The 14,296-nt window shown below is 58.9% G+C and overlaps 3 protein-coding genes across 3 annotated transcripts; 1 reads left to right on the top strand and 2 right to left on the bottom strand.

Moving 5' to 3' along the window:
* Window positions 1-102: 102 nt before the first annotated feature.
* Window positions 103-2,624, bottom strand: BKCO1_430003 (c6 transcription; the record flags this gene model as incomplete). The annotated part of the gene is made up of 5 exons (XM_020275984.1): window positions 103-954; window positions 1,003-1,527; window positions 1,580-2,243; window positions 2,297-2,425; window positions 2,485-2,624. 5 exons carry the CDS (start codon window positions 2,622-2,624, stop codon window positions 103-105), a joined length of 2,310 nt encoding a protein of 769 aa, XP_020128125.1.
* A 628-nt stretch (window positions 2,625-3,252) lies between these two features.
* On the bottom strand, window positions 3,253-5,012 carry BKCO1_430002 (high-affinity nicotinic acid transporter; the record flags this gene model as incomplete). Its single annotated transcript, XM_020275973.1, has 6 exons — window positions 3,253-3,614; window positions 3,674-3,951; window positions 4,008-4,328; window positions 4,383-4,712; window positions 4,773-4,825; window positions 4,881-5,012. 6 exons carry the CDS (start codon window positions 5,010-5,012, stop codon window positions 3,253-3,255), a joined length of 1,476 nt encoding a protein of 491 aa, XP_020128126.1.
* An 825-nt stretch (window positions 5,013-5,837) lies between these two features.
* On the top strand, window positions 5,838-10,139 carry BKCO1_430001 (5-oxoprolinase (atp-hydrolyzing); the record flags this gene model as incomplete). Its single annotated transcript, XM_020275952.1, has 6 exons — window positions 5,838-5,902; window positions 5,956-6,153; window positions 6,253-7,094; window positions 7,144-8,297; window positions 8,345-9,552; window positions 9,653-10,139. 6 exons carry the CDS (start codon window positions 5,838-5,840, stop codon window positions 10,137-10,139), a joined length of 3,954 nt encoding a protein of 1,317 aa, XP_020128124.1.
* Between the last annotated feature and the right edge of the window lie 4,157 nt (window positions 10,140-14,296).

Below are 14,296 nucleotides of genomic sequence, written 5' to 3'. Positions count from 1 at the left end.
AGATCAAGGCAACAACCACATTGAAAGGTTAATGTTCGTATACGTTGGGTATCAGCAGTCATTCTCATGTCCCTCGTCCTTTCCTTCTTGTTCGTCTTTTCCTCACAGTCCATTGAAACCCGTTTGTAGCTCACCCGATTCCCAAGCAAAAGCCCATGGCACGGAATTCTCTCCGGTCATCCCCAGCGTTCCCGGACTCCATTGATGGTCTGGCTGGGTCAAAAAATCCTGAATGTACGGATCATCCAGCGGAGCTGTGCCCGCGTCACTACCCGCCGGACCTGGAGACAGCCCGCCTCCATTTGTGGCCTGCAAACTCTTGATGAACTGATTGACAGAGGCTGAAACATGATTCCGTTCGCCAGCTGCCAGGTTCATATCCAAAGTCGGGGGCGTGTGTTGTTGCAGGTTGGTATGAGGAGAGGGTGGTGAAGCCTTGTGGAGGAGTTCAGGGGACACGTGCGGCTCAAGTTTGAGACCAGCATCGAACGATGGCCGATGCTCTTGAGGCGTAACCCCATTGAATTCATGCGGCGCATCACCTCCGTTGCCACACATATCATCCAAATCCTTCTGCAGCAATGCAAGACGTTCGCAGTATTCACTCGCAGGAAGGTTGCCATCATCAGCCATGGACTGCAGAAGACTCCAGGCCAGATCAATCGAGTCCTTGTCAAACTCAGATGGGTTGAGGATATTAGACATCAGCAGAACAATGGAGCTGCTGAAGATGTAGTGGGCATCAAAGTACCCGAACGTTGCAATTGCACCATCGATCCAGAGCTGGGCAAGGAGCTTGTTGCTGCTGCGAGCTGCGTGGATGCATGCTTCGCTGAGAGCGGCGGTCATGGGAGAAAGGGGTCGCGTCGTGTTTGGAGAGGCAGCGGAACCAGCAGGGCGAACGTGGTATTTGAAGACGTAGAGAAGAATCGGACGGGTTGTGAGAATGATGCACTACCAAGTGTTAGTTTTGTGTTGCGTTAATGATGTGGTCGTCCGTACCTGATTGAAGTGAAGACGCAGCGAAGCAATCGATCGAGTTTTGTACGGAGGAGAGACTGTGGGGTCAAGCCTCAAGCTCGCAGGCAGCGTTGCATCCCACTCCTTGAGGCTGTTCAGGATCTTGTGAACGTTGCGGACAAAGTTGATCTCTTGCTGGGCGCCTGGTATGCTGTAGATGAGGTTGAGAATGTTCCCAGTTATCCGCGAAAGCTTGACGGTGGCGATCAATTGCTCGGCGTCCAGGAACTCTTCCCGTTCCGCTGGAGAAAGCCCATCAGTAGACGGCAGAGGCGTGTCAATATCCTCGTCACGGATCATGACAGGATGCCCCAACTTGGAGCTGCACATGCGGTCAAAGGTGTACACGGTCCACCACACTCGCCGGCGGTTTTCAATTTCGACAGCGCTGATGCTCTTGTCGTAAGTGAGGTTGCGATGAAGGCCGAGAGTAAGACTGAGACGGAGGGCAAGACCGGCGTAGGTGTACGCCGTGTTCTTGCGGTTCAAGGCGTGCGAGTAGAAAGACTGGAAGACGGTTAGCTGGCTGTGGCTTGTTGTCTGCGTTCTCCCAACCCACCATGATCAACAGGGTTTCAATGTAGTCCACATCCGCCTCCTCGTGCAGGTCCTGGAAGAGAGACATGGCTTGCAGGAAGAACGCCGTTCCAGGTACCGTTCTCCTGTTGCCAGCCACGGCCGTCTTCTTGGAATACAGCTCGCCCAACGCGAAAACCACAAACAGTCTGCAGAGAAAGACGGGATCGTCGTGCGTCTGCGCAGTGTACATCTCGTCCATACGTCTCAAGAAGCTTTTCCTTTGGATGAGGTGGTAGTCGCTCCCTATGAAGCGCAGGACGACCTGCACCAACATGCGGGCATACGTCTTGTTCGGCAGCTGGAACTCGGTATTGGCAATGCGCAGCAGGCCGCGGTGCTTGTAGCACACCATGCGGCGCGGCTGAGGCACCATGTCATTTCCCTTGACGTAGAAGCGCAGGCGGGTGCCGAACGCGGTGCAGGCGGCGCCACCGATGTACAAGGGCTTGCCAGCGGCGCGATCGAAAGGAGCGGGGCGCTGTTGCTGGACATGCTCCTCGAGGAGGGGATTGGCTACGTCGACGTTGGCGACGTCGACGTCGCTGTCGTCAGCGGCGGTGTCTTGGCGGGACTCGTCCTGGGAAGGCGGGGTCGGCGAAGTGCGTTTGAGGGCGGCATTCTCTGCCTCGAGCTTCTTGAGGTAGCTGGGCAAAGTCAGCACGGCCACCGGGGGCTGGGGTGGAAGTGGAAGACGCACCTCTCAGAGATGACGACCTTCCGATCTCGGACCGGGTAGACGCATTGGCTCGAATTGTTGGACTTCCTGCAGCTGCGGCAGGGCGTCTCGCCCGAGCACTTGATCTTGTGCGAGTGGCAGCGGTGACAGCTGCGCGGAGCCGTCGGTCAGCACATCGTGGGGAACGGAGGCTTCTTGTGGGTACGCACGCAACATAGCTCCGGCGCAGCTTCTTGGTGGGCGGCTCGCGGGTGGCGTGGTCGTCGGGGCTGCTGGTGGAGGCGGCCATCTTGGCTTCGGAGCGCTTCTTGCCGCTGCTGCTCGCGAGGAGATTCTCCTGCTTGTCCATGGCGAGGGAATGGGGAGGAGTCACAGGGCGCGGCGGCGTGGAAGGGCGGGCTCGTGGATTTTTGACATGCGGCAGCGCCGACTCCTCCACCAGACGGCAGGCCGGGACGCGAGGCAGCTGATAGGGCAGCGATAGCCCGGGTGCTTGGTTGCGCCATGCTCGCGCCCGAAATTGATACGGCGTGGTCGGCGATGGGCGGGCGGGCGTGCGGGCGTGCGGGCTGGGCGCGGGGAGCTCCAGGACGGGTGCAGTGGGTGGACGGTCAGCGAGCATCAATCACTAAGAGGCTAGCGTAAGGCACGATGCGGAGCACCGCGAAACGAGCTGCGCCAGGCGCGGGCTTCGCAGCCGGTTGAAGTAACGGTTGCAGTTCATGTGGCCGGGATCGCCCCGGCGGCGAGTCAACGCCCGGCGCGCGACGGCGCAGCTGGGAATCGGCAGACGGCGCGCCGAACTCGCTGATTCCAGGGCCACGCCATTGGCTGCGCGCCCAGGGTCTGCGGCCTGGAGACGCGCCCTCGCTCGCCCTCGCTCCGTCAGGCCATCGGCCTCCACACCTGGCCCGCCCACTGCGCATGAGATTGCTGCTTTGGGCCACTGCCTGTTCTCGACTCTCGACCCTAACTGACTACAAGCTGTACACAAAATACACGTCCATGTCGCCCTTCTCCGGCTGCGCCTGCAGCGGCACGCCCGCCTCTTCCGCCTTGCGCAGCCGCTCCGCCCGCCGCCGGTTCGCCCGCGCCATGCCAGCCATCAGCCCGCCCACCATGCACAGCGCAACCACTGCAAGTCCAAGCGCGATCGACAGCCCTTTGATGTAGCGCGGCGCCGATGCCGTCGTAAAGATTTGCCCGACGGCAACGCCCGCCGTGTTGCCCAGCGTCAGCGCCCCGCCCACCATCGTCGCCCGCTTGAAATGCTGCGCCGCGTTGTCCTGCAGCCACATCATGCTGAGCCCCGTCGTGGGGTAGATGCCCATGACGGCCACTGCACGCGTCTCTTTGTCAGCCCAAACCTGCAGCCCTCGCACGCCCTGGTCGACTTACCGAAACAGGCAAAATAGCGCACCCCGAGGCTGTCCACCGAGATGAGCATCGCGTATCCGATCACCAGGCACACCAGCGGCCCCGCGATCCAGCAGCCCCGTCGCCGCTGCTTGTCCGACATGTACGCCGTGAACAGGAACGTGCACAGCCCCCACATGTAGATGGGCACCGTCATCAGGTTCGCCGTCACCGAGCTGTACCCCAGCCCGTTGATGATCTTGGGCAAGAAGGTCGTGAAGCCGTACAGCGACACGTCCACGCAGAACTGGAAGATCCAACTATATGCCGCGTCAGCCAACCGCCGCCAAGCCGCTGCACCCCCGTAGTAACCTACAATGCATGCCATTTCGGGTCCGTCAGCGCGTTCGCTACCGCAGACCAGGTGAACTTCTCGTCAATGCCCCAGTGTGGGTCGAGTTCGTATCGGAGCCTCATCATCTCTTTTTCTTCTTCCGACAGGAACCACGCCTTGCGCGGCTCGTGCGGAAACGCGTACCAGAAGAAAGGGACGCAGACGAGGGTAAGGCCGCCCTCGAAAATGAACAGAGCCCGCCAGGAGGTGAAGTAGGTGCTCGTCTTGATTTGCGTCAGGGCATAGGCCAGGATGCCGCCAAAAGCAGAGGCGAATGCGCTGAAGGCAAAGATAACAGACGATCTGGGGTCGTCAGCGCCGTGGTGCGGCTTGTGGGGCGGGGCGGGATCCACATACCTCTTACCGCGCTCACTTTTCTTGTACACCATGCCGAGATAAACGTTGATGCAGGGGATGAGTCCGGCCTCAAAGAAGCCAATCAACAGGCGGCAGGTGTACAGTCCTTGCCAGTTCTGGACGAAACCGGTGGCAAGACACACCAGTCCCCAGGCGGCGGAGCAGCAAGTGAGGAGCCACTTGGGGCCGATGATTTTGAGCAAAATAGCGACTGGCAGCTCGAAAGGAACGTATGTCGCGTAAAGGAGGGTGACGGCATTGCCGTACTGGTTTCCTACGAGGCCAAGTTCGTCAGGCATGCCAGCGACTTGAGCATTACCTATGTTCGACCTACACAGCCATAAGAGGATGGCCCTAGAGAGAAGTCTTGATCAGCGCTCTGTGGCATACCTGTCGAGATTTGCGAGCAGATACAGAATACCCAACATGCCAACTGCAAAGATCTGTTTGCCAGGTCAGCACAAGCGCAACACTCGGGATTCTCGGCTGGCGGCTCACATCGAACTTTCTCATCATCTTGGCCTCCTTGACCGGGTCGAGAAGGGCGGAGCTCTCGCCGTGGCGGAGCTCGCGGTCTTCGGCACCCATGGAGGAGCTCAGAATTTGCAGTTCATCTTTCTTGGCAGGCATGGTTGGGCTCTGGTCAGCTGGTGTCGGCACGCGGGCTGGCGGAAAGGGTGGTTCACTGAGGATGAGAGCAACTACGAACAGGAGTATATCAAGATCAAGAAGCGAGCGTGGACGGGCGCGTCGGCGATAGAGCGGAAACAGATAAGGCGAGCGGAAGAGACGGCTAGGCTGGAGCCATGATAAGAGCTGAGGCAGAGTGGACAGAGCGTACCTATCTGTGGCGGGCGATACGCAGAGGCAGCGCTTGAACGGCACGAGAGGTAACAATGCGCAGCCCAGAGGCCAGAGGCCAGCAGCACCCTTGGCTCAAGAGTCGGCCCTTCCTCGCCTGGCCTGGCTCCGGCGTCCCGGCCTGCCGCACGGACGAGACGCAGGACGCGTCCGCCTGCGCACCGTCACCTCCCGCCTCCCAGATCCTGGGGTAGCGAGAGAAACGGCCTTCATGTCGACCGTGAAAACCTGGGGAACCGTGGGTTGCAGACGAGCATTCTGACCCTTCGGCTTCTCGGCATCCTGCCGACGGGACCGACTCCCTTGCCACGTGACTCCGGGACCTGACGCCTCCAACCGGTTGTCCACCACTGCGTGCATCCAAATCTGACCATTTTCGCAACGGAATTATACTTCGTAATATGCGTCTCGGCGCCGTTCCACCATGCATATCTCTCCAATCTCCATTTCCGGCACTGCTACGCAATGAGGGGAAGGGAGGGGCTTCTGCATCCACGATAGTAGCTCCCCAGGCCGCCCATATATCCTCCCGCCTCTCCCTTCATCCTGTTGATGTAGCTCTTTCTCCCTGGTTCTCTTATCGCCGTGTCCATCATGCCTTCAGTCGCACATGAGGGAGTTCGGATAGCCATTGACAGAGGCGGTACCTTCTGTGACTTGTCAGTATTCCGTTCTCCAAGCACCCGGCGCATGCATGTGCTAACGATGGCAGCTGGGCTCGCATTCCGGGTCGCAATGATGATCTGGTCCTCAAGCTCCTGTCCGTCTGTCCCGATGAGTACCCCGATGCGCCGACCGAAGGCATCCGGCAGATTCTGGAAATAGCAACGGGAAAGCCGGTGCCCCGCGGCGAACCCTTAGATCTTGCTCCTGTCGAATCGATTCGTATGGGAACGACGGTTGCCACCAAGTAAGTCACGTACAGTGAAACTTCACTGTATCCAGGTTCGATGAAAGACGCTACAATCGCGTCACCCATCCACTTTAGTCGGTTCGCTAACTTCACCAGTGCCTTGCTAGAACGGAAGGGCGAACGCGTTGCCTTAGTCATCACCAAAGGATTCCGGGATCTCCTCATCATCGGCAACCAAGCACGGCCTCACCTGTTCGACTTGTCCGTCCAAAAGCTCGACCGCCTGTATGAAACGGTTGTCGAGGTGGATGAGCGTGTCACGGTTGAGGGATTCTCCGAGGATCCGGAGCCCGAGCCCATCGATGTCGATGCAGATCCTGATCTTGTCCGCGGACTCACTGGCGAGCCCTTGAGAGTACTGAAGAAGCCGAACTACGACGAGGTTAGGGAAAGCCTCCAATCTCTGTGGGATCAAGGCTACAGGAGTCTTGCCGTTGCGCTCATGCACTCGTTTACCTTCCCCGAACACGAGCTTGAGATCGGGAGGATTGCCCGCGAGATGGGCTTCAAGGTCGCCTTGTCCTCCCAACTTCAACCGATGATCAAACTTGTGCCGAGAGCACAGTCCGCAACTGCAGATGCTTATCTGTCTCCTATCATTGCCTTGTATCTGGACAGCTTCCGGAAGGGCTTCAAAGGCGAGCTCCAGGGAGCCGATGCCAGCAAGCTGCTTCTGTCCCAGTCAGATGGCGGCTTGACTCCCTTTACAGACTTTACCGGTCTTCGCGCCATTCTTTCCGGACCTGCTGGCGGTGTCGTCGGATATGCAAGGACATGTTATGATGCAATTGAGGGTACTCCTGTGCTGGGGTTCGACATGGGCGGTACGAGCACAGATGTTTCCCGTTATGGTGGTTCGCTGGAGCATGTTTTCGAGTCGACAACTGCAGAGGTCACAATTCAGAGCCCGCAATTGGACATCAATACTGTGGCAGCAGGTGCGCATGATTCCACCCTACTCCTACTTCACGACGCTGACTGTTCCAGGTGGCGGCTCGATGCTCTTCTGGCAGAACGGACTGTTCAGGGTCGGCCCTCAATCCGCAGGAGCACACCCCGGACCCGCGTGTTATGGAAACGATGGTCCCTTGACCATCACCGATGCTAACTGCTTCCTTGGACGTATTCTTCCCGATTACTTCCCTCGTCCTCTCGACCTCCAGAAAGTCAAGAAGGATTTCCTCAAGCTCACCGACGTCGTCAACGAGGAGAAGCACGGAGACGACAAGCTCACCCCTGAACAGGTTGCCATGGGCTTCATCCAGGTTGCCAATGCTACCATGACCAGGCCGATCCGCACACTAAGCGAAGGCCGAGGTTTTGAGACTTCCTCCCACAACCTTGCTTGCTTTGGCGGTGCAGGTGGTCAGCATGCCACTGCCATTGCTCGCGATCTTGGTATCAGGCGTGTCTTGATCCATCAACTCTCCAGCATCCTCTCCGCATACGGTATGGCCTTGGCCGACGTCGTGGTCGAGAAGCAGGAGCCGGAAGCCGTGGCCTACACGCCCGAGGCAACTTCACGTCTTGATTCTCGGTTCGACTCATTGTCCTCGCAGGCCGAGGACTCCCTGAAAAAACAGGGTTTTCTACCCCATCGCATCGAACACGAGTTCTTCCTCAACATGCGCTACAAGGGTGCTGATACTTCTCTCATGATCTCCAAACCCGACGATGGTGACTTTGGCAAGGCATTTGTGGCCCGGCACCACCGCGAGTTCGGCTTCACTCAACCCCGTGATATCCTCGTCGATGACATCCGCGTGCGTAGCGTTGGTCGCGCGATGGACATGCACTTGTCCTCCCCATTCGCTCAGCTCGACAGCTTGAGCAAGGCGCCGTATGTCGACCCGGCCAAGGCGAAGAGTATCCGCAAGATCTACTTCGAGAAGGAGGGGTGGGTTGATTCGCACGTCTACCACATCGCAGATCTTCCGAAGGGATGTAAAGTCAAGGGGCCGGCCGTCGCAATCGATGCTACGCAGACCATCATTTTGGACCCTGCGAGCGAGGCTACTGTCCTTGATGAACATCTCGTCATTGAACTGCTGGATACGGAGAAGGTCAAAGTCGGGACAGATGAGATTGACCCTATCCAACTCAGTGTGTTTGGACACCGTTTCATGAGTGTTGCGGAGCAGGTGTGTATTTCCTTGTCCTTTAGCCATTCAACGCTAACCCAGAGCAGATGGGTCAAACTCTTCAGAAGACCTCCATATCTACCAATATCAAGGAAAGACTCGATTACAGTTGCGCAGTCTTCTCAGCCACCGGCGGCCTTGTGGCCAACGCTCCCCACATTCCCGGTCACCTCGGCTCGATGAGTACCGCCATTAGCTACCAAGCCAATCTGTACAAGAAGGGGGAGTTGAAGCCTGGAGACGTCATCCTGTCCAACCATCCCTGTGCTGGTGGAACCCATCTCCCTGACTTGACCGTGATCACACCTGTATTTGACGATGAAGAGAACCCTCAAGAGATCCTCTTCTTCGTTGCGAACCGCGGTCATCATGCGGACATTGGTGGTATCGCTGCCGGCTCGATGCCTCCGAATTCCACCGAGCTTTGGCAGGAAGGCGCTGCCATCGAGTCTTTCAAGATGGTCAAGGAGGGTGTCTTCGATGAAAAAGGTCTTGTGTATCACCTCTACGACGTTCCAGGCAGCTACCCAGGCTGCTCGGGTACACGTACGCTCCGCGACAACATTGCCGACCTGAAAGCCTCGATCGCGGCCAACAACCGCGGCATCCATCTCATCAGCTCGCTAGTCAAGGAGTATAGCTGGCCGGTTGTTCAGTTCTACATGGAAGCAATCCAGAAGAACGCCGAGGAATCCGTCCGCGAACTTCTTAAGGGCTTCAGCAAGCGATTCCGCGGGCATCCGCTCTCCGCCATCGACCACATGGACGACGGCACTCCCCTCGCGCTCAAAATCACCATCAACCCCACCGACGGCTCGGCCAAGTTCGACTTCACAGGCACGGGCCCGGAAGCCTTCAACAACCTCAACACGCCACCGGCCATCATGTACAGCGGCATCATCTACTGCCTGCGGTGCATGATCAGCTCGGACATCCCGCTGAACCAGGGATGCCTGACGCCCATCGAGGTGTACTGCCCGCCCAACACGCTGCTGAGCCCGTCACTCAAGGCCGCGACCGTTGGCTCCAACGTCGAGACCAGCCAGCGCATTGTCGACCTCATCTTCAAGGCCTTCCGCACCGCCGCCGCCAGCCAGGGCACCTGCAACAACCTCACCTTCGGCTACGGTGGCCGCGACGACCGCGGAAACGTCACCAAGGGCTTCGGCTACTACGAGACCATCGCCGGTGGTTCAGGCGCCGGTGCCGATTGGGAGGGCCAGAGCGGCGTGCATACACACATCACCAATACTCGGTAAGTCACGTCTCCTTTATTCACACAAAGATAAGAAGGAGAATGGTAGAGGAAGAACAGGAAGCTGACAGTTTTCCCCCCTTTTTTTTTCTTTTTCCAGCATGACCGACCCCGAAACGTTCGAAAAGCGCTACCCCGTCCTGCTGCGCGAGTTCAGCATCCGCGCCGGCAGCGGCGGGCGCGGCCGCAAGCGCGGCGGCGACGGCTGCGTGCGCGACATCGAGCTGCGGCGGCCGATGCAGGTGTCGATCCTGTCGGAGCGCCGCGTCAACGCGCCGTACGGCATGGCCGGCGGCGGCGAGGGCCAGCGCGGCGTCAACCTGTGGATCCGGAGGGACCCGCTCGACGCCGGCTCGACCCGGACCATCAGCCTGGGCGGCAGGGCGACGACGCCGATGGGCACGGGCGACCGCATCGTCGTCATGACGCCGGGCGGCGGCGGGTACGGGCCGGATCCGGACGGGGCGGACGACGAGGTGGAGGTGGACGGCGAGTTCAGGTTGCATGAGAAGTTTGTGAGGAATCCGCATTTGTTCAGGGCGCAGGGGAGCGTGAGTGCGAGGGAGGCGATGGGGACGCAGAACTGAGAGCGCTCGTTGGTTTCTGGGGTTTTAATTGGGAAAGGAGTCTTTCTGCTGTGTGATGTCGGGTCCAGGCGTAGTCCGGGTATCGGTCAGCTACCTGTACGAATAATGAACATTTTTTTCCGCAGATGTCTTCACCACGTGTAAGTAGCTCATGCCGTTGTGTGTGTCTGGCCGGCGGTGGCTGTGAGACGATGAACTGCAGCTTCCGAGGTGCTTTTTTGCTTCTCGAATTTACTGCGGGTGTTTCCCCTAGTCCTCCGACACGTATCTTCGCTTTCTTTCTTTCTTTTCGGAGCCGCAATCATCTTCCTCGAACATTTCCTATGCCAAACGCGCGATACGGCGGCGCAGTGTTTCGCGAAAAGGCAGATGCGGGCGTGGATCGGATGTGGCAGGCACGCCTGTTCTCCTTCCTCAACGGTGCCAGCATGCCCGCCATATCTCCGCCACCATTACTCTGCCACATCTCCACCATACCGCCTAACAAGCTGCCACCATCGAACGACATGCTGCAGATGTCGGCCAGCGACTGCGAGAATGTTGTGGTCGTTCACTGGCTCCGCATTTGCACCTCACTGACCACCTCTATCGAACCTCTCTATCAAGGTTCTGCCATCAGACTCGCTGCACTGGAGTTCCAGAGTCATCGATTCACGTTTGTATGCCCCCACCGCCCAGGAGAACAAGTGAGCTGACACCCACTGAAGACTCCGGCATGCCGAGGTGTGCCCCTCGATTTGGACTTGAAAAACTTTCACTAGAGTTTGTCTGAATGACACCAGGCAAGCGAAAAGCCTGGGATGGATCTTGAATAAAGAGCTGCGGAATCGAGTATGGAACCTACAAGTGCGAAGCTCGTACTCTTGGAGAAGGCTCCAAAGGAGTCGAAACTAGTCGGGGAAAAGGATGAAGCGAATAGTGAAGTGATGAGTCTCTAAGGGCTTGTGCAAACCACACCTATAAAGGTGAAAAGAGTGCGAGAAGGGCGCTGGAAGGAGGGACTGGCCCGCCTGAAGAAGGACACTCTCGCGGGTAAGTGAAGAAATCAAGCACACATTGGAAAGATAAAGGACAATGGGATTTTCGAAGACGGCCACCATCGCCGTGGGTAATGTCACGTAACATAGCAACGTCGTGTATTGCGAGATTATGGCGGAGCTTCGCGCCAATGCCATCTAAGGCTCCGCGGAGAAGGACGGTAAGTGTGCTCATGAGAGATTATTGCTGGCGATCTTGTTGGTGGGGCGGGCGTTGGGGAAGGACGTAATGCAGATGGGGCCTGCATCTCAGTGCACGGAGACTGCCAATGAGATGCTGTTGCTGTTCAGAGGAGTTTACTCCGCATGCGAATGTGGCTTTCGCATCATGACGCACAATACAGCGGCATTTGCCATGGCAGGCCCCCCAAAGCACGTGGATCATTGAGATGGTCATCCGTCTTTGGGGTCATGCAGGCACGTGATGCTCGCGGCCTCAACAAAGTCGAGCTAAAAGAAGCCAAGATCTAGGCTTCGAAGATTCTTCACGCCGATCTCGTTCGGCTGCGGAAGAGCTGCGGGAAGGGATGATCAAACCAATGAGGGCAGGTGAGCGGCATTTGAGCGGCAATGACTTGTGCGGATTTGCCGAGATCGATGAGCTGTCGTCGCAACGTTGATACAGTTACGAGTTACGACGGGCAAAGGAGGGCAATCCGTAACGGACTGGGTGTCCATACCTACTGCTTCCGAAAGCGGAAGCGTGTTGCGATGTGCTAAGGCGCCAAGCCGCGTCACGATGCGCGGGAGGGCTGCCCTATGGGGCAGGATCCTTGACACAGTCACGTTGTTTGGAAAGCAGCAAGCAGCACGCAGCATATTGTTGTGGCACGACGGAGACAATCGTGTTTAGCGCCGCATGACCCTGTCGACGGGTGAAAGTTGATGCAAAAGACGTCGGGATGGAATACGATACAGCGGATAAGCGGACGGAAAGGGAAAGTGCGAACTGGTGTTCGAAATTTTCTTCTCCCCACCTTTCTTTCTTCGCAGACCGGTGCCGGTGCCGATAAGGCGCATAACTGGCAGCGTCCACTCAGGTGCATGGCCGGCGGCCAGATGACCTGGGAGAGCCGTGGAGCCCTATCGGCGAGGGCAGCAGCATGCATTAGCTTTGGGCATCAGGTAATGGCACATTCTGTTGAGCTACAGCTGTATATTGGACGAGGCGACAACAGCCCCTCATGAGAGGCCCCGGAGGCTGCAGGCCGCTAGAAAGAGGCGTTGCGGCACTTGTCAACCGGTCAGGATGACAGCGGTCAAGGATGCAGGACCCTTGCAAGCGATCGACTGGCCGGAGGGAGCCAAAAGCCAAGATGTCTTTTCCGGAGAAGTAGCGCATTATTGCAGCAAACCTACGCCACACCCTGCCAGAGCGCAGTCATCTCGGCCTTCGGGGGGCCAACGACGATAAGCCCGCGGTGCCGTGGTGCCGTGGTGCCATTGTGCCTTCGCACCCCGGCGTTGTCTACTACCGTCTACTGCGTACAGGTCGCGAGGCGGTCGACGGTCGTGGAACGTCTGGTCGGCTCCTCGCCGCCTCGGGCTGTGTTCGAAGTGACGTCGGTGTCGGCGTCGACGTCGGCGTGGGCGGACCAGGCACTAGGCGCAGTCTACCGGGATGGCCAGTTCGGAGCGGAAGGTTTTTCGAGGCACCCAGCACCCAGCACCCAGCACCCGGCCCAAGCGTGAAGCTGCACGCTTGACATGGAACAACGGGATTCTGCATCTTTTCGACGCCTTCCGAGCAAAGCCGCCGGCATTATTCAGGTCGAAGATCGTCGACGTATCCGTGGATGGGGATGCTGGAAGTCAGCGGGGGTGCCAGAGCCTAGGCTCAACACAAGCCATCACACCACGTCAAGTATGGAGCAGGGTTCGTGACGTGAGATGGTTGGGGTTAGCTGCACCACTTTGACGAATTAATAAGATTAAATCCGACACCCCCGACCGGAAAAATTACCTGGCTCGCGGCGTTTCAGGCGCGGCGAATGGCGCTGCTCACCCACCTGGGGACAGCAGCGACGAGGGCGGGCGCCGCGTGCATATATGTACACCGGCGGGACACGCACGGATTGAGCTGCAGGAACGCACGGGAGCACCGAGGCCACAGTCATGGACATGGGCCCAACGGCTGACGTTGGATCGATCTGCCAGCATCGCGACGGCGACGGCGGCGGCGGCGGCGGCGGCGGCGACCTCACACATGAAACGCGACGAGCGCCGGCGGCCGGACATTGGCTGCTGGCTCAGGACCGCAAGCGAAGCCAAGGTCGCAACCCCCACCGGACGCGGTCGTCTGGCGATGGCGCGAAATTGAGCTGGGTTGCCGGGTTGGGGCAAGCGGGCGATCATTCTGGCGAGATGAGGATTGTGGAGAAGGGGCTCTTGGGCATGTGAGATGGGCCTTGGAGGCAAACGCACAAAAGCAACGGCGGCGCGGCCAACGGCGCGCATGGACTGCTGGAGTGCTGGAGTGCTGGGCTGCTGGGGGAGGATCCGATCCTGGCCCCGGCATGCTCCAGCTGGCGGCGGCGCCGGCAGGGGGCCGCGGTGTTGAGGGGGGTGCGTTGCGCGGCGGCCTTTGCCGCGGCGGGCGAGTAAGCAGCGCTGGAGAGGCGGCCGGCAGCGTCGACAGAACACCAGCGCCCCACTGCTGGACGATGCTGGACGCATCCCGCACACCAGCATGCAGCCGGCGCCGCCACCGCCAAGCAGCAGTCCAAGCGTCGCAGCCGGCCCAATCAGCGCCCTCGGGGTAGCGGGCGCGCTTGCTAGGCCGGATTCCAGCTACCTAGAGTCCGCCCGAGGGCCTCGCATCTGCGCGGTCGCCACACGATGCTCTGCGGCGAGCCTCCTCAGCATTGTCGTCGGCGCGAAGGATGGAGCGCGCGCTGCGGTGCCTTTAAGCTTGCAGCGCTCGACCAGCGCGCGCGCGCCTGCCCTCGGAGGCGGCGGCGCTGACGTACGCATTACCAATGCCTCTCCTGGCTGCTCTCCATAATAATAATAGCATCTCGACCGGACGCCCATCCTTGCAAACGCGAGCCATTGGCCTGTATTTCCACCGCCCATGCGCCTGAATCTCGACGCCTGCCAGATCTCCGCGCCCCCCCCCCC

This window comes from Diplodia corticola (genome assembly GCF_001883845.1).
Source record: "Diplodia corticola strain CBS 112549 chromosome Unknown scaffold43, whole genome shotgun sequence".
NCBI classification, from domain to species: domain Eukaryota; kingdom Fungi; phylum Ascomycota; class Dothideomycetes; order Botryosphaeriales; family Botryosphaeriaceae; genus Diplodia; species Diplodia corticola.
This window is presented reverse-complemented; position numbering and strand designations above follow the sequence as displayed.